Below are 21,735 nucleotides of genomic sequence, written 5' to 3' on the forward strand. Positions count from 1 at the left end.
TTACTATAACTTTCCGTTTATCACATGATACACACTGGCTGAAAAAGTATTTTTACCACAGAGAATCACTGGAAAAGAAAACTGGATCCAACATCACTAATAAAGACTAGAACATTCCTGTGCGTGGGGAGCCACCCTGAAATCAGCTTGACCGGCGGGAGAACAACAGACTGTCTCAACCTCCGGCTCCCAGTGAACTGGTAGGATCTGGATGTGGTCACCTGGCTGCCGTAGGTGTCGGGTCAGTTCAGCCTCTGTCAAGATATTTAGAGGAAGAAACTGTAAAGTATTTTTTATATTGATAAATTACTAGAAAGATGTCTAACTGCTATGCGGACTCTGACAGATTTATTTTGAAAATCCTCCTCGTTTCATACTTGGAAGACAGATCTCCTCCTGCAGCCCAATAACTAACACTGTATTACCATTACAGTTATATTTAGAGCAGATTTAATGTCTGTCATCAGAAGTGCCCCTCCCGTTAAGTGGGGTCCTAAGATGTTTATGCTGGGCAAATATTTCCCCTCAGTCACGGTGAACAAACACAGCAGGACCACACGTCATCTGAGCTCCATTTGTTTTTACAGAGAGAGTTCAGATTTTTCACCCTCGTTCCCAGGAAGAGACGGATTTGTACAGTACAGTACACAAACACACACACAGATCATGTCCACAGAGGGAAAAGCCTCCATTCATTATATTTCATCCGCAGCCAAAAATCTATCAATGAGACCAAAACACACACACAAGCATAACGGGGGTCAAAAAACAGAGCAACATGAACAGCTGGAAAGTCTGTGTAGCAACATAAATCAACCTGTATAGTGCTTTTCTACACACTGTTTTATACTGTTCACTCACACACACTCACAGACTAATGGCAGCGGCCACCAGGGGTTCAGCGCATCCCAACACTAGGACAACACCCCAAACAAGACATAGGCAAGGCGGGGCCTGAAAGTAGAGCAGGGACATGAGGTAAGAAACAGCAAGTACGGCACCAAAATAAAAGCAGAATTCAGGAAATCAGCACCAGTTCACGTCTTTAGTAAACTGCTGAATGTCAGAGTAATTTCCAGAGGGTTTGTTACTTCTGGAACAACTACACTTTTAACTTGGACCAGTATGGACAGAAAGTCTAAACACACCTCTGCTTTTGAAAAGACAGATCAGCTCTGTAGAAGAACACAAGTAGGCCAAGTTACAGGACCTGAAGGAGACGCTGCTGTAGCTAGAAGCTCCTGGTTCTCCTCGTCACTGGAGATGCAGAATGAATTCAGGACCAGTCAGACACCCCCGATGGTACTGTGTGATCATACCCACACACGACATTAACACATCTGGTCTGAGCCAAACCCTCCTGACCGGAGCATGATGGGAATGATTCTGCTGAAACGTTCTGGTGTGTGTCCAGTACACGACCATTTAACTGATGTACTGCAAAATGCACACACTCACAAGGCTGTTTTCAGTCAGGACACGACTCAGCAGGGTAAAATACGTCCAGCACATGGAAAATATCATGCAGACATAAAACACACACACATGGCACATCTAATACACTGATCAATGGTCCTGTGTGTGTGTGTGTGTGTGTGTGTGTGTGAGAGAGAGACACAAGCTGCCTGGAAAACCTGGAAATACATGCAGAGGGAAAAAGGGGATGCAAATGAAAGTAAGGACAGAACAACACACCTGAATTCAAATTCAAACTGATTTTTAATATAAACTGTACATGAACAACATGGCAGCAGTGACAACCACATTACTGGCTGTAGAAAACAGACTGGTCAACAGATCTACGTCAGTGATTTCGAACTCACAACACTCTTTTTAACAAGTGAAAAATGGACAAACCTGCAGTTTAACTTTGAGGAAACGACCTAACATAACTTGTAAATACCATATAACTCTTCACTTAAGTAATTTATGTGGTTAATTTTAATGCCTGGATTTGACAGAGGTAGATGATGACTGTCTGAGATTTAAAGGCAACAAGAAAAACCTACCCTCACAGAATAAAAGAAACTAAACCAACAGTGGCAGAGAATAAATGACAGCCCCTTAGACCTGCAGGAGAAATGTCTGTCACAGCAGCGACTCTAAACACCAGTGTGAGGTCATTAATCAAACAAATGGAGTGAGGTGATGGCGGTGACCTGCTCGTCAGCCTGAACTATGTGACACTGACCATCACACAACACCAGAGTGGCTTCACTGTGTAGCTTCCTGTGGGCATCACAGACACTTTATCTGGAACTAAAAGTCATTTTGGCAAATTGTCAGCATTTCAATTAGAGGATGAGTTTTTCTCATCTGTTCTATCTGCGCCCTTTGAATCAGACTGATAACAGCCAGATCTGACACCGAATCTTTAGACGAGGAGCTGAGCACAGCGTGAATACCCTCCAGCCTATTAGGCAGATACAGTGTGTGTCCGTGTGTGAGTGTGTGTGTGTCTGCGTGTGGCCATGTGTGTGTAGGCCTCAGTCAGACTTTCCATGATCATCAAGATCAGGTGCTCCTTCTAGTGTCTGGCCTTGACCAGCACACCCCTTCCTTTCAGAGGACAGAGTGGCACAGCTCAGCCTGGACAGCTGGAGAGAGAGAGGTTAGAGAGAGACAGAGGAGAGAGAGAGGAGAGAGAGACAGGTTAGAGAGAGACAGGGGAGAGAGAGAGAGGTTAGAGAGAGACAGACAGAGGAGACAGAGAGGTTAGAGTTGGTGGGAAGAACAGGAGGAGGATGTAGAAACACAAAAAGGGAGATGAGGATGACAACAACAGGGCGAAGTTCACTTTATGTCCTGACCTGGTGACTTCTGGCCATTTCCTCCACGTCTTGCATCACGTTCGACTCTAACACAACTTCCTGAAACAACACCGACAAAACAGTAAATCAACCTGGTGAAGTGAGCTTTTTCTTACTCAGCTCAGGTGTTAGACGACATCCCACTGCCTCGTTAAAACCTTAAGCAAGGCAGCTTTGCTCATGTAGCACATTTCAAACTCAGAGGCCATCAAAGTGTTTACACAGGCAAAGAGAGCATTAGCATTAAGAAAAATAAGAACCAGAACAAATCAGCCGAGGCAAAAAAAACCATGGTGTTCAACTGAAATGAAATAGATAGTAATAAAACAGGGGCTCAGACACAGCTACAGTGCAGTGACAAGTTGTACGAATGCGACAGATGAAACCAAAGTGCAGCCGAGAAACCAGTTAGTCAAAGACACGGTTTGGGTTTGAAGGTGTCAGAGCTGGGCCATCACATCTAAGGTCATCAGAACCCTGAGTGGTTCTGAGCCGAGGCCCCAGCAGCTTCCTAAACATCTCTATTAACACCAGGTCCCGTGGTGCAGCTGTGTAAACAAAGTAAAACTGAAAATGTACGTGACGTATTGTTCCTGAAGACCTGCAGGTTGGTGCTGTAAAATTGATGAATGTTGTTATTAATCTGCGTGGCTCCCACCTCCTCCTGACCATCCATCACTTTAACAGTCATCACCCCTCTGAAAGGAAACAGACTGAAGAACTGCGTGCACGCTGGTCACCACGAATACAATGCAGTACCTCCTGTTAATGTGTGTAGCCCTCCTCCTGGAGCTGGGTGCACAGTGTGAGTGGACGCACTGGGACGCCTCAATTCTAAAGCCTCTAACACTGTTTCCCATCTCAGTCACTAGCTGTGCAGCCACAGTGGGTACTGCTCAACTCATATGGGTTTTTAATGGCTGATACCGATGCTGATCTTTAGAGAGAGCACAGGGCCGATAGCTGATATATACAATACTGACATATACAATCAGATAAGGTACAATTTAATAATAACTAATGAGGCAAATCTGCTGAATTTACACGAACATTTGTAACACTGAAATATGAAAATATCTAAAATGAGCGTTTATTAAATGAAAAAAATAAAAAACTGGAGTTACCACAACACTTAAAAATTCCCGACAGATTTACTCCAAGAATCTGGAGCAGAGAAGGAGAAGGCCTTCCCTCCCTCCTGTCCTGGCACTCGGAGTCACGAGCCCACGTGTATCTTGTGATCTCAGTGAATTATCAATAGTTTTAAAGGCCAGCATTTTTCCTGACACAGTACTTTTCTGCTTTCTGCACGTTACCACACTGACATATCTCACTGAGAACTGGGAGCCAGATGAGTTCCCTAAAAATAGGTCTGACGAGACAAGAAACAGCAGGAACCTGTTGCAATAACGCACACTCTGAGGGACTCACCTGTCGGCTGCTGCTGCAGGTATCTTTGCTGGAGACAGCAGAAGATGGTGGAGGTCGAGGAGGCTCAGGTGGTGCAGCTGATGGCTGTTTGGCTGCCTTTTCCTGCCGTCCACTGCTGGAGTAAGCAACAGCTTCCCCATCAGAGCTGGTTTTGGGGCCAGACTTGGACTTAATCTCCTGGTTTGGAGTGAGGACAATCTCAGGGCCAAAGATGCGCTTGAGTTTGGGGTGAGCTGGCGGCTGAGGATCAGTGCTGCTGTAACGCTTAGGGCAATGGTTGAAGTGAGGGACGGTGGGAGGGGGAGGAGCTGGGAGGGATGAGGAAGGAGAATCAGCGCCTTTATCGAATGCAGTCACTGTGGCCCTTTCCACCACTCTGCCACTCAGACACTGGTTCTGGGCTGGCTGCAGCCCATCACTGCCTGGATGCAATGAACACTTGCTCTTGAATACAGGAACACATTTATGAGGGGAGTATACTGGAGTTTGACTTGGGCCAGGACCAGAGGAGTGGGCTGAAGAGGAGGAGGAAGAAGTGGAGCTGGTAAGGCACAAAGGTGCCTGGAAGTGTGTAAGAGTAGAGGAGAAGGACAATGACAAAGGCCCGGTTCTGTCTCCTTGACAGCCCTGGCTCTGCCCCGGAGCGCCGCCCTGCTGGGAGAGGGGGGTCCAGGCCGGTGGCTGTGACCAACAGAAAGGCTTCACAGGCTGAGGAGGAGGAAGAGCAGCGACCTGAGAAATGTCCAGCTTGGAGGAGGACATCGTGCTGACCTGACTATTCAGCTCCTGGGGAAGAAGAGGAGACAGAACACAGCAAAGAACTTTACACAAAAGAAGACCCACAACCTCTGTGGCTTTTGGCCGTGTACCCAGTTAAACTCTGTGACATCAGGACACACACTGTGTGCACGTTGTACTGTCAGAGCTCATGGAGCATCACGTTAGGGTCTGGTCAACAGTTTCCAAGCTAACATCTGATGTATTAGTGCGGCCACAGAAACAGGGTCACGGGTTTAATCTGAAGCCACGTCTACTTAGAACTGCATGCCACAGTTTTTATACTATCGATGTGAACAGCTCAACCAAAAATCCCTGCCCTCTGTGTATAAGCTGTTGTAGAGTACACAGACATCTGTTTCTTCTACTAAGAATATAAACTGTTGTCCTTGCTGAAGACGATGAGGCCGATCTCGTCTTTGGTGAAACAGAGACGTGCATTCCCAAGACTTTCTTCTTAAATTTAACGTGACACTTAGACAACCTGAACCACCCTTAGTTCACCTTCATTCTGACATCTGTAATGTGAAAATGAATCCTCACAGTGCTGAGAACTTTCTCTCCACCTCCTTCTCCTCAGTGACGCACCTCTGTGGCCATAAAACCATCCATGAAGATTTTACTGGGAGCGGTCTGACAATGACTTTTCCTTTCGCTGAGCTCACCCTCTACACACGACATAAAATAACCTGCGTGTAAGCATAGCTCTTCACACTTCAGACATGTAGCAGTGTTATATTCGTATACCTGTACTGTTGTAGTGGTGTTCGGAGCGACCGTGTGGACACGGGGTTTGCTGGTCAGACGTGCAGGGAAGCCACACACACTCTGCAGTGTGTCCCTGATGTCAGGCAGGAAGGAGCCCAGCGTCTGGTGCAGGTCGACCCGAGGGCAGCGCTGCACCGGCTGCATGCGGATACAGCTCAGAGGGTAGCTGCACAGTGCCGGGTTAAAGGAATATTCTGTGGGTTTTACCTCACACACACTCTGTATTATAACCTGGCATTTTCCTGCCTTCAGCTCCACATAATCAGCTACTTATAATACAGCAAGCTATTTTGATCATTAACTAATTTGAACTAATCTGATATGCATGTTTCAGGATACGTGAAGAGTCTGTTTCCCAGCAGCCTGAAGCAGACACTGCAGTACACCAGCTCCTGCTCTGCAAGCTCAGGAAGCCTGTAACCGTACTAGGAAACACATAGCACAGTGACTGTGAGTGCCACCTCTGCATTAACACAACTGTCATTTAAACCAGGTTACAAAAATGTGCTACAAGCATTTGGTGCCAAATTTCAGTTCAGAGCTTGAGGCTTTGTAACAGATTACTCCGGATTAATGAGCTGTGATTTTTCATGTGCACATACTGGTCACAGACGGTAACTCCTAAGAACCTCAGCAAGTGGATGGAATGCTTTGTGTCATGGAAAGCAGGCCTGCTGCTTCCTGCAGTTTTGCATCAATTTGAAAAACCAGGTTTGTGTGTTGTGTACCAGGCTGTTCCAGTGGTTCTGTAGGTCTCCGTAGGTCCTGAACGGGCCGTCACTAGGAAGCTGGCGGCGGACGGCGATAATCTCACCTCTCCTCATGCTAAACACACATATAAAATTATTTACTGAGAGATAATGTGTCTGTTTTGTGAGTCAGTATATCTGGATGAACGTGGTGCGAGTGAATAAACGCTGAGGAGTGAAGCAGACGTGGGGATCTCCTGCAGACTGGCTGCCTGTTTTTAAAGGGCTACAGCTCCACCTGCTGCTCATTCTCAGTATAACACCTCCTGTTTGTTTTGCGTCTGTAGAATCTGGAGCAGTTACCTGTCTAACCTCATCTCTCACCTTCATGTCATCAGAGGACTCTGTCTAGTTTGTACAGTTACAGTCTATATGCTCTGTCTCGTTTATTAGGAAACAAGATAAAATTGACAGACAGCTTCTTGTGTGACAAAAGCTGAAAATCAAGCAGTTACAAAAAATACCTATGCAATTTTATCTTTATTTTAGAGAAAATCTGTCATTAATAGCCTAACATGTCTGTATCAGTACCCATACTCTGAGTCTGTGAACAGCCCTGAGTCTGTTTCTTCTGTGTTTCACAATATGAACGACCATATTCAGCTCAGGTTTTACAGAGCTGGTGAGGACCCAGCCTTGTGTCTAAAGCCTCTCAGATGTGTGATGGCACTGTGGTACCTGGGCAGGACATGACACCATCTGGCCTGCTCAAGATCAAGACAGGAGTCAGGGTCACTGCAGAACCTGCTCAGCACTATGGGCGGGAAGTCGAAGTCCTCCAGCTGCAACAGCCACACACAGAAACATCTCTATCATGGATGTTTTATTCCTGGATTGTTTTCTCTGCAGCATTTGGTCTTTGTTTGCTTGTTTGTACTTGCAGAATGTGTCAAAATGGACACGGTTAGTTATGAATAAAGACAGATGAGATATAGGTTATAAGTGACCATGTTTCGTTCTCTTACTGCGACTGGGGGCAGTCTGACAGTGCTGGCTTCAACACTAATGCACAGCTGACCCTCACTGGTGCTCAGCCCCATGCCTGAAACACACACACTATCAAAATGCACCTTTTATTAGAACATGTAAAAATATATGGATAACCACACGTGTGAATTCAAATGTGATGAGCTGAGATAAATGAAGCGCAGTGAAACCTACTGACAGCGTTCAGCACCCCCCCTTCACTCAGAAAGTCATTTCCTATGAACAACACAGGAAGAAAACACGTTATCAAAAAGGTGCTTCAGAAAGTGAGGACCAGCCAAAACGTCCTCACTATGTAGCAAACTGAACAACACATATCATCAAACCTTGACCTGATATTGTACCAACATCCTGCAGGAGAGTCGTGATTACAGGTTGGACTTTGCTGCAGAAAACAGACGAGTCCTTTTACTGCAACACCGATAATAATAAACAAACTGAACAACACATATCATCAAACCTTGACCTGATATTGTACCAACATCCTGCAGGAGAGTCGTGATTACAGGTTGGACTTTGCTGCAGAAAACAGACGAGTCCTTTTACTGCAACACCGATAATAATAAACTACCGACAGCGGCCCACGTCCATCAACCTCGTGGTACATCTCTACATTTTTTCTTTACACGATCCTGACCAGACGTTTCCCACCCGCAGTACAGTCGGCCCACAGAACTCCAGTGTTTCTGATGGGTTAAACTTAGCTGATAAAAACTCTCACTCATCCTCCTCTTTGTATCATACACACAGTATGGCTAAAGTACACAAGCCCTTAGTTTTCATCTTAAGTGAGTGAGCAGGGTTTCTGCACTGTTCACCCAGTGAAATTCAGGTTTGTATTAAACAATGGGGATGAAATTTAATACTTCTGAATGATGGAAAACCAGTGGGTAATCAAAGGCCTATAATTATTTTAATAACATTTACAATATACCACATTCACTTTCCCAGTTATATAAAACAATAATTCCTTGCAATATAATTAATCACTGAAAAAATCTTGGATCCAGACAAGTAGCAGAAAGTGGAGGGAACAAACAAGGTAATGTCAGCTTTTGCTAAAATGGACACTTGCCCACTGAGTCGCAGCTGAAGGGACTGAACAGCCTCCAGCGATGTGATGTGTCCTGACTGTCCACAGCAACCAACAAAAGAACAACACAACTAATGTTTTGGTTCCTAACTCTTTTTGGCACTGACACAGTTGGACAGTCTCCTTTGTGCTCGTACGTTCTATACAATACTGTTTTAGTTTGTCTGACTAGCCCAACACTGAAACAGTAAGAGACCACAGCAAAACTTTTCAACCAGTGGACATGAAAGTTGTATCTAGGTTTAGCTAAATGTACACAGCTAAGACAGAAGCATCACAAAAAGACTGCAGGACAGGATAAAACACTTTCTGTAACACAACTAGATCGTCCCAAACGTGACACACATAGTGTTTGTTAGCGTGTTGGGATGAGAAGGAACGTACCGGAGATGAGGTAGAGTCCCACTTTGTTCCAGCTGGGAGCCAGTCTGCTGATCAGAGAGTAGGACAAGCAATACTGGAGGACACCTGGAAGCACACGCTGCGGCGAGCCTACCTATACACCCACAGACACACAAGCACAGACACACAGAATCTAGTTTTCATCAAGTGTTAACAGTATCCGCAATTAAACCTGCGTTATAGTATGAAGGGTTAATTAAATGGAGCCAAAGGCTCGTGTGTGAAACGGCTGTGAAATGCACACAGCGGGACAGTCGTCCTAGCTGAGACACATAGCTGTCTGTCCATCACTTCATCCCACCTGAAAACAGTGTCTCTGTCCAAACGCCTGGACGATTCCTTTCTGGAAAAACGGGATCTGCAGGAACAGTACAGAACTTATAAACACAAATCAGGATGAAGACACAGGTTTCTGCTATGACTAAACCACACCTGGGACAAAAACACCTGCCTACAGTGTCAAAGTCATATCCTTCTTTTGCCCATAAACCAACCCTTCTGACCAGCTTCAGTACTTCAGTGGAGCTAAATGGCAAAGCTGTTTCCTAAAAACACATTCACCATCATCAAGTAGTTGTGTCATTGAACAAAACACATAATAAATAATTTTCTGGTTTGAAAGAGTTTTCCGCTGACTTTCTGTTTTGAATTCATTCATTGGTTGGTGGATGAGAGAGACTATGTTCATGGTACATAATGTGGGCTGACGGTAACACACCTCTGGTCTGTGTGGACAGATTGTAGCTCAGTACCATCACTGTGAGGACATTTTGTCTGAGGGTTCAGACTTGGCTTCAGGGTCCAGGTTTAGGTTAGGATTAAGGACCAGGAATGCATTACTTCAACAACTTTCCTCACAAATATAAACAGACGGATGTGTATTTGTCAAGGAGAGGCACAGGGGAATGCTAGGAATTCACCTATTCTGGTTGCGTGTCTGCATGGGAAGTGTCAGCACGCAAACACAAAGCACAACACATGAACATCGAAGAGGCTGATGGTGACTGTGCACACAGCACAGTGCACGAACCCTGGATGTGTTCTGCACAGTTACCACAGCGAGATACACAGAGGATAATAACACACAGGGCAGCTCAAAGCAATTTTAACTTGTTTCTTTAAGTTATGACTGTAGATTGAAACAATGCAAAAACACTGGCCCTACACGGTACACGGCAGGTGTAAGGTGTAAGTCACTGCCCTAACAGCATCTCTCTAGCATCAGCAACACTTTTCTCCAGCGGCTCCGTCAGTCAAACAGCTACTGGCTGTCAGCCGTCATCTGACAGACCTGCAACGCTGAAGCAGACTGATCACTGTTACCCAGAGAGACTCACAACACACTGACAACCTGCTGCACAAGTGAAGGAGGTGTGTGTGTCTGTGTGTGTAAGAGAAAACCTATGTGTGCATTCCTGGGGGTGTGCCTCAGGGTGTGTGCATGTGCAGTACTCCCACCGCAGTTTCCTGAGATTACAGCTACACACACACACGTACACATCTAATCTTATACACTAAACAAAGTCATATCTGTCAGTACTACAAGTATTCATTTATACTGTAGCCTATAAGTGAAATAGCTCTTTGTTGATCACCATGATAAAGCAGCCCTGCTGTCATTAGAACAAACTCGTATCCTCTAATTAAATCAAACATTAACCTATACGGAAGATACAGTGTTGCCAAAGGATTTTATACTCCCGCTCAGCCCAAGGCAACAGGAATAACTGGGGTCAGACATGAGGTTGTGATGGTGCAGTGTGGGCCAGTGAAAGTGTTATATTAATGAAAAGTTGTGCGTTGTGTGTGTGAGAGAGTTTCTTACAGCCATGACAACTGTGATGCCAGTGACAGAGTCCTGAGCAGGAGAGGCCAAAACATCCTTGTACAGCAGCACCAGCTTTCTGTGGACACACACATGCACAGTTTACTCAAGCGCACAGCCACAGCGGTTATGTGTTTAAGCTGGTTTTGTCCTTCGCACTGGGCAAACGCACATCAGTGCTTATTAAACCTGTCTTCTCCACTTGGTCCTGTGAAGAAGCTCTATAAACTCTTCATCAACCCTTGACAACATTCTGCACATCTGCCCTGCCTTCCACATCTAGGGAGACTCCCTGGGCTTTGTGTACTCGCTTTAGTCAATGATGGGTTTATGTGTACTGTTAAATGTCCCTCCCCGTGTCGCTCACCTGCAGGCCTTGATCTGTTTGTTCCTTGGCTCATCCTCCTCCTCTTGCAGAGTCAGGGTGGTACAGACCAGCTGCCCCAGGTCTGGAAGGCCAAGGAAAAACAAGTGCTGGACTCCTGCGCTCATGCTGCACACACACAAACACAGCTTACACCAAATGGTTATCAAAACAGGAACATAACCCATTTTTAGGATCAAGGTTTATAACTGGTTTCAGACTGTATGTGAAAAAGATCTTTCTCATCAGATTAACCGATTTGTTTATCACCAAGTCAATCGTCAGCTGGTTAAAACGTCTCAGTGCTGAAATCATTAGCCTAAAACAACTTTAGGTTTAAACCTTTTACATGTGGGAATTAATAGCTTTTTCTGTTTTATACAGTTGTGAACTTTAATTTTTATTGCAATTTAAGGTGAAGAAGTTTCCATAAAGACTGTCTGTGCTCTGTTTAAATAAAACATTTCTATTAATATATAATACAGTTATAAATGTTGGTTAAACATTAATATGTACATAGCATGTATACACTGTCTAATCAATCCTAAGGCTTATAAATGTTAGTATAACATTAATAAAACTCGTGGGTTTCTCAGTTTCTACTGAGTGAAGTTAGGCTCACAGTTTTATTCACCTTGAGCCATAGATATGTACAGGTGCTGGTCATAAAATTAGAATATCATCAAAAAGTTGATTTATTTCATTAATTCCATTCAAAAAGTGAAACTTGTATATTATATTCATTCATTACACACAGACTGATATATTTCAAATGTTTATTTCTTTTAATTTTGATGATTATAACTGACAACCAATGAATATCCCAAATTCGGTATCTCAGAAAATTAGAATATTGTGAAAAGGTTCAATATTGAAGACACCTGGTGCCACACTCTAATCAGCTATTTGACTCAAAACACCTGCAAAGGCCTTTAAATGGTCTCTCTGTCTAGTTCTGTAGGCTACACAATCATGGGGAAGACTGCTGACCTGACAGTTGTCCAAAAGACCACCATTGACACCTTGCACAAGGAGGGCAAGACACAAAAGGTCATTGCAGAAGAGGCTGGCTGTTTCCAGAGGTCTGTGTCCAAGCACATTAATAGAGAGGCGAAGGGAAGGAAAAGATGTGGTAGAAAAAAGTGTACAAGCAAAAGGGATAACCGCACCCTGGAGAGGATTGTGAAACAAAACCGATTCAAAAATGTGGGGGAGATTCACAAAGAGTGGACTGCAGCTGGAGTCAGTGCTTCCAGAACCACTACGCACAGAAAGACATGGGTTTCAGCTGTCGCATTCCTTGTGTCAAGCCACTCTTGAACAACAGACAGCGTCAGAAGCGTCTCACCTGGGCTAAAGACAAAAAGGACTGGACTGCTGCTGAGTGGTCCAAAGTCATGTTCTCTGATGAAAGTAAATTTTGCATTACCTTTGGAAATCAGGGTCCTAGAGTCTGGAGGAAGAGAGGAGAGGCACAGAATCCACGTTGCTTGAGGTCCAGTGTAAAGTTTCCACAGTCAGTGATGGTTTGGGGTGCCATGTCATCTGCTGGTGTTGGTCCACTGTGTTTTCTGAGGTCCAAGGTCAATGCAGCTGTATACCAGGAAGTTTTAGAGCACTTCATGCTTCCTGCTGCTGACCAACTTTATGGAGATGCAGATTTCATTTTCCAACAGGACTTGGCACCTGCACACAGTGCCAAAGCTACCAGTACCTGGTTTAAGGACCATGGTATCCCTGTTCTTAATTGGCCAGCAAACTCGCCTGACCTTAACCCCATAGAAAATCTATGGGGTATTGTGAAGAGGAAGATGCGATATGCCAGACCCAACAATGCAGAAGAGCTGAAGGCCACTATCAGAGCAACCTGGGCTCTCGTAACACCTGAGCAGTGCCACAGACTGATCGACTCCATGCCACGCCGCATTGCTGCAGTAATTCAGGCAAAAGGGGCCCCAACTAAGTATTGAGTGCTGTACATGCTCATACTTTTCATGTTCATACTTTTCAGTTGGCCAAGATTTCTAAAAATCCTTTCTTTGTATTGGTATTCAGTAATATTCTAATTTTCTGAGATACCGAATTTGGGGTTTTCATTAGTTGTCAGTTATAATCATCACAATTAAAAGAAATAAACATTTGAAATATATCAGTCTGTGTGTAATGAATGAATATGATATACAAGTTTCACTTTTTGAATGGAATTAGTGAAATAAATCAACTTTTTGATGATATTCTAATTTTATGACCAGCACCTGTATGTGCGTGTACCTAGATGCCACAGGTACTGGTTCAATGTATAAGGAAGCGGAGCCTCCTAATCCCTGTACCATGACTTTGGTGAAGGCAGTAGATCTATAGCAACAAACACATCACAACTGGCTGCATATACAACCAATCTTCCAGAATTTTGATTTGTTACAAGCCCCAGACATGTATTTATGGTGCACGATACTTGGTTAAATTAGAAATACTTGATTTTCATATTTAAAAACGTTTGACTTTTGTGGATTTGTCAAATCTACAAATCATCATCTACATCATTTATCATGACCTCTAAGTATAAAAAAAAAAAATGGCGTCCGAGGTGATGCAGATCTCAAGCCCTGACACGCATTTTAGCCATGGCTTTGAACTATGAATATTATGTTTGACACTTTAGGGGCATTTTAAAAACATAAAGTGCAATATATAATGCAAACAGTTGTTATTCCAGACCTTAAATCTGGCTCACTCACCTTTTTAATCCCCTTTAATCACGAGAAGAAACAATCTGTGCAATTTCCACTTAGCGTTAGCTAAAACCAGCTAAGGCTACCAAGAAGCTACCACAGCTAATTAACAGATAATTTCACTTTCCCCCCCAGATTTCACACTGATAGCTATGTTAGTAACTTTATGATAACAGTTACACAGCAACGTGACAATAGTTATTTTCTGGGGTAAGTCTTGGCTTTATGAGAATTAATACGCAAATTGAATACAAAACTGTTCCTTGCTAAAGATGTGTGAGGAGACCTCTCACGCTGCCTTGGTTTACACGGACAAAAACCCTGCCGTGTAGGAACCACCCACATGTGACTACTACTGAGGACACGGACCATATCTTTGTTGTGTTTCGTTACCTGAGGTGCCGTTTATGTTTTATCATTTAAATACCATTTATTGTACTGACTTTGAAAACACTCTCAATGTATGTGGTCAGAATGTGGCAAAAATAAGCCACATCCAGACCAAAACTTTAATTTCAGGATATATTTAATTCCTAGTTCTCAGATTCAGTTATAATATGTGTGTGGTTAATATTCAAAAGAGGTTTGTTGGACTAAACCAGTCCTGCGTGTCCTTTTTATGAAGAATACTCAAAGACAAATCTGTCTTTTGAGATATTTATTACAATCAATATTTAAGGCAAAATATTCAAGACAAGCAATACAGAGCTCTGGGTTCCGTCTCTATCTGAAGCCCTATTACACAGAAGTATAGTGCACAGCTGCTGCAGGAAGCCGGAACCACGAGTTTCCTCTGCATTGAGAATTTATAATAAGAGTCATGCAAATGATCTGACGTCATCCGCGTTGTCCTTCATCCTCGTTCCTTGGTTGGTTTCTTGACCTCGTTCTGACCCCTCATTTGGTGATCTTGTCACCAGACAGATTTTGATCTGTGACATTCTCAGTACAACATATCCTGACCTTTCAATAGACAGTTTTAGAGGATGCACCTCGAGCGTTGCTATGTGGTCTACTTCCTGTATGTGGTTTCCTGTCTACTCTTACAGCCTTACACATGTCTCCTATATTCTTAAAGACAAGTGAACTAGTTAAAACAAAAGTAGATTATAAGGCATATGATACTATTATAATACATATGATACTAAAATAAACATGTAAATATATTTGCTAATGCAGATTATGTCAATCCTAGAATTTCATATGTTGATAAATGTTGATAATCTGAAGCCAAGACAATCAGACCTTACACCCACACACTATTCTCGTGCAGACAGTTTAGTCATCTCAGTATGTATCTGCACGACTTCCTGTTGTTCTGAGTCTCTCTGCACCTACTCACAGCATTCCATGTCCACAGGTCAAATCTTTACAAAGGTCAAACAGATTAAACAATTATTTGAACAGTTTTGCCAATACATAACATAGCACTATATCATTTTATCAAGAATTTCTTTCTACAGGTTCCTCTATTCAAATAGGTAATTCAGATCTAAAACTTCAACTTGACTTGGATTTAGACACAAACATTTGAGACAAATGTTGCAGCAGTTTTCTGAAGGAAAGATTTAGAGCTTCTAGATATTTGTTTTGCATTTGATACCTTTGTACCTTTGATTTGCCTGGAGATAAGCTTCACTGAACTAGAGAAAACAGATCAACTAGAGAGAATATCAGAGAACTATAACCACTACATTCACCTTTACACAGTCACGTCAGAGATCAGATCTACAGCATTAGACAGTGGACCATACACACCAGCAAGTGTTAGGCTATTTACCTTCTCTCATCACTCTTTCATATCAGTGAGGCTACAGGCTAAATGACAGAAACACCTTGCAAAATTACATTTTCTAAAATGTTTACAGATGCTTGTCATTATTATTTAGTGATTAATCAGGTTGTTATGAGTCATCATTGCTTATTATTTTGTATTTAGCCTGCTATTAGGCATTATTGACTTGGCTGCTGTTTTTTTTAATTACTTTATTTGTTAAGTTTTCACATGTTGTATTTTGTACTGAACAGTATAGTACTGGATTTCTTGGCTTGGGGATTAATGAAGTAGGTATTTTTGTATAAAGCTATCTTTCTATCTGTTTTAAGCAACTGGGCGATTTTTTTTCTTGTGGAGTGACAGGATGTATAAATAGACCAAAATGAAGGACCCGGAGCAGGAGAAATACAACTTTTCTACACCATCTGCTAATTTATCCCAACTTTTACAGGTCAGCTGGGTGTTGACATTAAAACCATCGCACCCAGTGAGAGCGTAAAAAACCTTCATTACGTGACATATCGCTTCCACTCCCTCCTTGCGTGAGAAGCAAGAATCCTTGATTTTCTTGAACGCTTGTGAACTGGAGTGAACTTGTTCTAGCCCACAAGTCGCAGGTGAATGATGGGACAACAACCAATCAGAAACCCCAAGAGCAACGAAAACGACTGATAGTTGTGCTGAAGAGCGGGGGGGGCGGTCCCACTGGTGTCAGGAACTTTATCAGTCTAACTCTAAATTATTTAAACGTTTAAGGAAACTGACTCTCTGGACAACCATCTGTTGTTATTTAAATGTGCACCTGCAGAATGCAGCAGGCCACCAGCCATTATCAATGCTGCAATGTTTAGTCTGAGACAAAGTGACTCCAAGATGAACCCAGAGAGCAGCAGCGGCCAACCCCCAGCAGGGGGCAGCAGAGCCCCGCTCAACCAAAGACAGGCAGGACTCAACCTGTTGGAGCGAAAAATGATATCTGTTGTATCTATAAACACGTTCAGAAACACCACAGGTCAGCTAAATCAACGTTTCTTTGTCATTTATTCTATCAACTTATTAAATAAAAGTTATGCTGAGACTCGTTCTTACTAGGGAAAGCAGGAGCAGAGAACTCAATTTTACAGATTTATTGAATACACCACAAACAGTACTGTTACTAATATAACAATGAACAACAAATACAATTTTCCAAAGTGTCAATTTAAGGTTGTATTGTCCAACAGTTCAAAACATCAAGCTAGTGAAAGTAAAGAAAAACAAGAAGCACCAAATCTTCACATCTGATCTGGTAGAACCAGAAAATGTATGGTTTGTTCCTGACTGAACCAATGTTAAACCATGGTTCAGTCAGTCAGTAAAGACACAAGAAATCCTGCTAAACAGATGCCAGAGTTTGGAATAGGCCACATGAGACCGGATCACAATACACCGGTGGTCACAGCCTTTCCTAGACACACACACACTGTTTCTTCAGTGCCAGACACCACAGCAGCTCCTTGCTGTAGTGAAGCAGTGTTTCTTGCTCTGTGCTGCAGCAGGTCGCATGGTCCACATGATAATGTCATTAGTGGAACGTGCATGAACTGGTGGACACACAGTTACCCCAGGTGTATGGACCCATGTCATGAAGAGCAGCTCTCCTGTTCATATCCACCATACTGTTCCACTTTCTGCTGCCTGTGGTGAGTCATGTTAACGTAGTTTTGGGAAAACGACATGTGTTGGTACATATAGTGCCACAGTCTTCTCTCAGGAGGAGGTCCGGGACCAGAGTCAGACTGGTGTAGAAACCATCTACATAGACTTTGTAACCTTGTCAGAGAGAAGGAATATTCAGCAGTTTTCACCCAGCACCTGGTTTCACCCTCTCTTCCTGTGAACAGGAAAATGTTGAGGGTGTAGACACAAAGAGAGCCCACCCAGACACAAAGCTAAAACAGGTAACGGTACACACTTAGCCTACAACCAGTGACACACTTCTTCCCTTGGTTTAACTGCAACAGTTACAGAGCTCACCGCTGATCACGTCACACTCATACTCAAGTCCTACAGAGACATTGGCCCATTTAAGCTAACTGCAGATAAACTGGTATCAGGGTTTATGATGACCGATAAGAAACAAGATGTTAAAGTTCATATGAGGCCAAAGATGGTTTTTAAACACAAAATTATTCTGGACATGTGTTTTTACAGAAGTGTTTAGAAGGCTAACGGCTACAGACACATCAGTGGCCTTTTAGTATAAAGACAGAAATGCAGGAAACGTGAGCTGGTTCTGTTCAGAGCTCTAAGATGTGCAGTGGAATGCGTTGATGGGTTTTCTGACACAGCTTTATACTTTATCTTTTCATTTAAATGCACACATGTTGTTTTAAGTTTTTCCTTTGAATGAACGACTTCCCACACTGGTCACAGCTGTACAGCCTCTCTCCTGTATAAGCTATTATTTCTCTGTAGCTTCTTCTGGTTCTTTCAAACCAGGAACTCTCAATGAGACGAAGTAGACTGCTTTAGATTTTATAAAAAATAACCGTGCTGGTTTATTCAGAGGATCACAGGTAAAATTCACATTACACGTTAAAGGCTAAAAACCATTATAAAGCCTCATCCGGTTCTTTCAAACCAGGAACTCAGAGGGACGACTCAGACCACTTGAGTATATAAAAAATATATCCGTGCTGGTTTATTCAAAAAGTCACAGGCAAGAATAACCACTACGCACAGACATGTGAAAGACATGGGTTTCAGCTGTCGCATTCCTTGTGTCAAGCCACTCTTGAACAACAGACAGCGTCAGAAGCGTCTCGCCTGGGCTAAAGACAAAAAGGACTGGACTGCTGCTGAGTGGTCCAAAGTCATGTTCTCTGATGAAAGTAAATTTTGCATTTCCTTTGGAAATCAGGGTCCCAGAGTCTGGAGGAAGAGAGGAGAGGCACAGAATCCACGTTGCTTGAGGTCCAGTGTAAAGTTTCCACAGTCAGTGATGGTTTGGGGTGCCATGTCATCTGCTGGTGTTGGTCCACTGTGTTTTCTGAGGTCCAAGGTCAATGCAGCCGTATACCAGGAAGTTTTAGAGCACTTCATGCTTCCTGCTGCTGACCAACTTTATGGAGATGCAGATTTCATTTTCCAACAGGACTTGGCACCTGCACACAGTGCCAAAGCTACCAGTACCTGGTTTAAGGACCATGGTATCCCTGTTCTTAATTGGCCAGCAAACTCGCCTGACCTTAACCCCATAGATTTTCTATGTGGTATTGTGAAGAGGAAGATGTGATATGCTAGACCCAACAATGCAGAAGAGCTGAAGGCCACTATCAGAGCAACCTGGGCTCTCGTAACACCTGAGCAGTGCCACAGACTGATCGACTCCATGCCACGCCGCATTGCTGCAGTAATTCAGGCAAAAGGGGCCCCAACTAAGTATTGAGTGCTGTACATGCTCATACTTTTCATGTTCATACTTTTCAGTTGGCCAAGATTTCTAAAAATCCTTTCTTTGTATTGGTATTCAGTAATATTCTAATTTTCTGAGATACCGAATTTGGGGTTTTCATTAGTTGTCAGTTATAATCATCACAATTAAAAGAAATAAACATTTGAAATATATCAGTCTGTGTGTAATGAATGAATATGATATACAAGTTTCACTTTTTGAATGGAATTAGTGAAATAAATCAACTTTTTGATGATATTCTAATTTTATGACCAGCACCTGTATACTTTATCTTTTCATTTAAATGCACACATGTTGTTTTAAGTTTTTCCTTTGAATGAACAACTTCCCACACTGGTCACAGCTGTTTGGCATCTCTCCTGTATGAATTCGGCGATGGGCATTTAGTTCACGTTTGCGGCTAAACGTTTTTCCACACCGGTCACAGCTGTAGAATTTGTCTCCAGTGTGACTTTGCTGATGTTCTCTAAAGCTGCTATTTTGACTGAAAGTCTTTCCGCATTGTTCACAGCAGTATGGTATTTCTCCAGTATGAATTTGTTGATGCGTTTTTAGACGACTTGCACAGATAAATCGCTTCCCACAGTGGGCGCAGCTGTATGGCCTCTCTCCCTTATGAATTCGTCGATGGACCTTAAGATCGTTTTTACGAGTAAAAGCTTTCCCACATTGCTCGCAGCTGTACGGCCTCTCACCTGTGTGAATTCTTTGATGGACTTTTAGTTCACTTTTCTGAGTATAGGTTTTCTCACACTGGTCACAGCTGTATGGCCTCTCTCCGGTATGAATTTGTCTATGAATGTCTAGTTCATTTTTCCAAGTAAAGGTTTTTTCACATTGGTCACAGCTGTACGGCCTCTCTCCGGTATGAATTCGGCAATGGGCATTTAGATCAGTTATCCCAGTAAAAGTTTTTTCACACTGGTCACAGCTGTACGGCCTCTCTCCGGTATGAATTCGGCAATGGGCATTTAGTCCACTTTTCCAAATAAAACTTTTCCGACATTGGTTACATCTGTATGGTTTTTCTCCAGTATGAATTCGTCGATGGGTTTTTAGGTGACTTGCCATAGTAAACCGTTTCCCACACTGGTCACAGCTGTACGGCCGCTCTCTTGTATGAATTTGTCGATGGGCATCTAATCCGTTTTTCCACATAAAGGTTTTCTCACACTGATCACAGCTGAAGGGCCTTTCTCTTGTATGAATTTGGCGATGGGCGTTTAGTCTACTTTTCCAAGTAAAGGTTTTTCCACAGTGGTCACAGCTGTACTAAAATTCTCCAGTGAGAATTCTTTGATGTTGTTTTAAGTGACTCTTCTGAGTAAAACTTTGTCCACAGTGGTCACAGCTGTACGGTGATTCTCCAGTGTGAATTTGCTAATGTTGGACAGAGCGACTCTTCTGGGTAAAGCTTTTCCCACATTGGTCACAGCTGTACGGTTTCTCTCCAGTGTCATTTCATTGATGCCTTTTCAAGTTGCTTTTGCGAGTGAACATTCTTCTACATTCATCACAGCTGTATGGATTCTCTGCAAAGTGAGATCTCTCATGAATCATCAGATGGGACGGTGTTAGGAAGGCTTCACCACATTGCTGACATTGGTGACGTTTGGGTGTTGCGCATCTCTCTTTCTGTAATGACAGACATGCAGAGCGGACGAGAGAGATAAATCTCATGGTGGCAAAACATCTAAATCCACACATTTACCATGTACTTTTTCATGACACCCTTTAATCATCATCTCTCAGAAAAAAAGATAAGCATTTCTTAGAACACAATGCTTCAGGTTGTACTGTTGCCCTGGGCATTGTACCTCAAACATCAAGTGTGCAGTATAAGCATCAATTGATGCTTGAGACCAGATTTTAGCCTAAAACCCAATGTCTAATGATTTCTGTACACAGGTTTGGGCTGCTTCCCATTTAAAAACATCATGTCTGCACCATAAGGCCTGGGCTGGGTCTAGTTAAACATGGCTCCACATGCTAACGAATGGTCTGAACAGGTCAGACTGTGAGAGGTAATGGGTGTAAGAGGTTTCAGTTTATCTTTAGCATTGTTTAGACAGTCCCATTTTAGTAATGATCACATTCACAGTGTCAAGTCACATGACTGCCACAGAGCTCTGGACGGCAAAAAATAAAATAAAAAATAAATAGGATCAGGGATGATGTAAATTAATTTTGGGATGAATTTTGGACAAGAATTGAAAAGAACAAACCCACTGCCAACGTTACAATGAATAGCAGTGAAAATATTACTCAGGGCACCGGAAACCTCTGCGTCGGTATGATGTCGCTGATGCCATCAGAAGCGTCACCCATCAGTAGCGCCAGTAAAATGCCTGTGGATGCTGACGGAGCTCGTTTGGCTCATTTGCGTAATCCGATGTTTAGATTTATGTCCAGACTTATTATCTTGGCCTCGACTGTGGGAGATAACAGAACCTTATGGTCAGCTTCTGGGCTGTGGAACCTAGTATCATGTGATATTTATATGCATTACTATTTGTCTTTTTGTTTACGGCTTTTCTTTTAATTCTGTGTATATATATATATA

General features: G+C 42.9%; 1 protein-coding gene and 1 pseudogene across 2 annotated transcripts; both read right to left on the reverse strand.

Moving 5' to 3' along the window:
* Nucleotides 1–1,700: 1,700 nt before the first annotated feature.
* Nucleotides 1,701–14,237, reverse strand: cunh18orf63 (chromosome unknown C18orf63 homolog). Of its 2 annotated transcripts, XM_020621875.1 has the most exons (14): nucleotides 13,945–14,237; nucleotides 11,210–11,335; nucleotides 10,843–10,921; nucleotides 9,319–9,375; nucleotides 9,000–9,111; nucleotides 7,697–7,738; nucleotides 7,501–7,577; nucleotides 7,214–7,317; nucleotides 6,515–6,611; nucleotides 6,126–6,211; nucleotides 5,766–5,952; nucleotides 4,242–5,027; nucleotides 2,811–2,870; nucleotides 1,701–2,597 (listed from the first exon to the last, which is right to left on the reverse strand). In XM_020621875.1, exons 2-14 carry the CDS (start codon nucleotides 11,332–11,334, stop codon nucleotides 2,487–2,489), a joined length of 1,923 nt encoding a protein of 640 aa, XP_020477531.1. In that variant the 5' UTR covers nucleotide 11,335; nucleotides 13,945–14,237; the 3' UTR covers nucleotides 1,701–2,486. The 2 variants fall into 2 exon arrangements, with proteins under 2 accessions (XP_020477531.1, XP_020477532.1); XM_020621876.1 differs by lacking the exon at nucleotides 9,319–9,375.
* Nucleotides 14,238–19,451: 5,214 nt separating this feature from the next.
* LOC109972779 (zinc finger protein 271-like) lies at nucleotides 19,452–20,852 on the reverse strand (annotated as a pseudogene).
* Between the last annotated feature and the right edge of the window lie 883 nt (nucleotides 20,853–21,735).

The sequence above is a fragment of the Monopterus albus genome, unplaced genomic scaffold (assembly GCF_001952655.1).
Source record: "Monopterus albus unplaced genomic scaffold, M_albus_1.0 scaffold269.1, whole genome shotgun sequence".
NCBI lineage: Eukaryota > Metazoa > Chordata > Actinopteri > Synbranchiformes > Synbranchidae > Monopterus > Monopterus albus.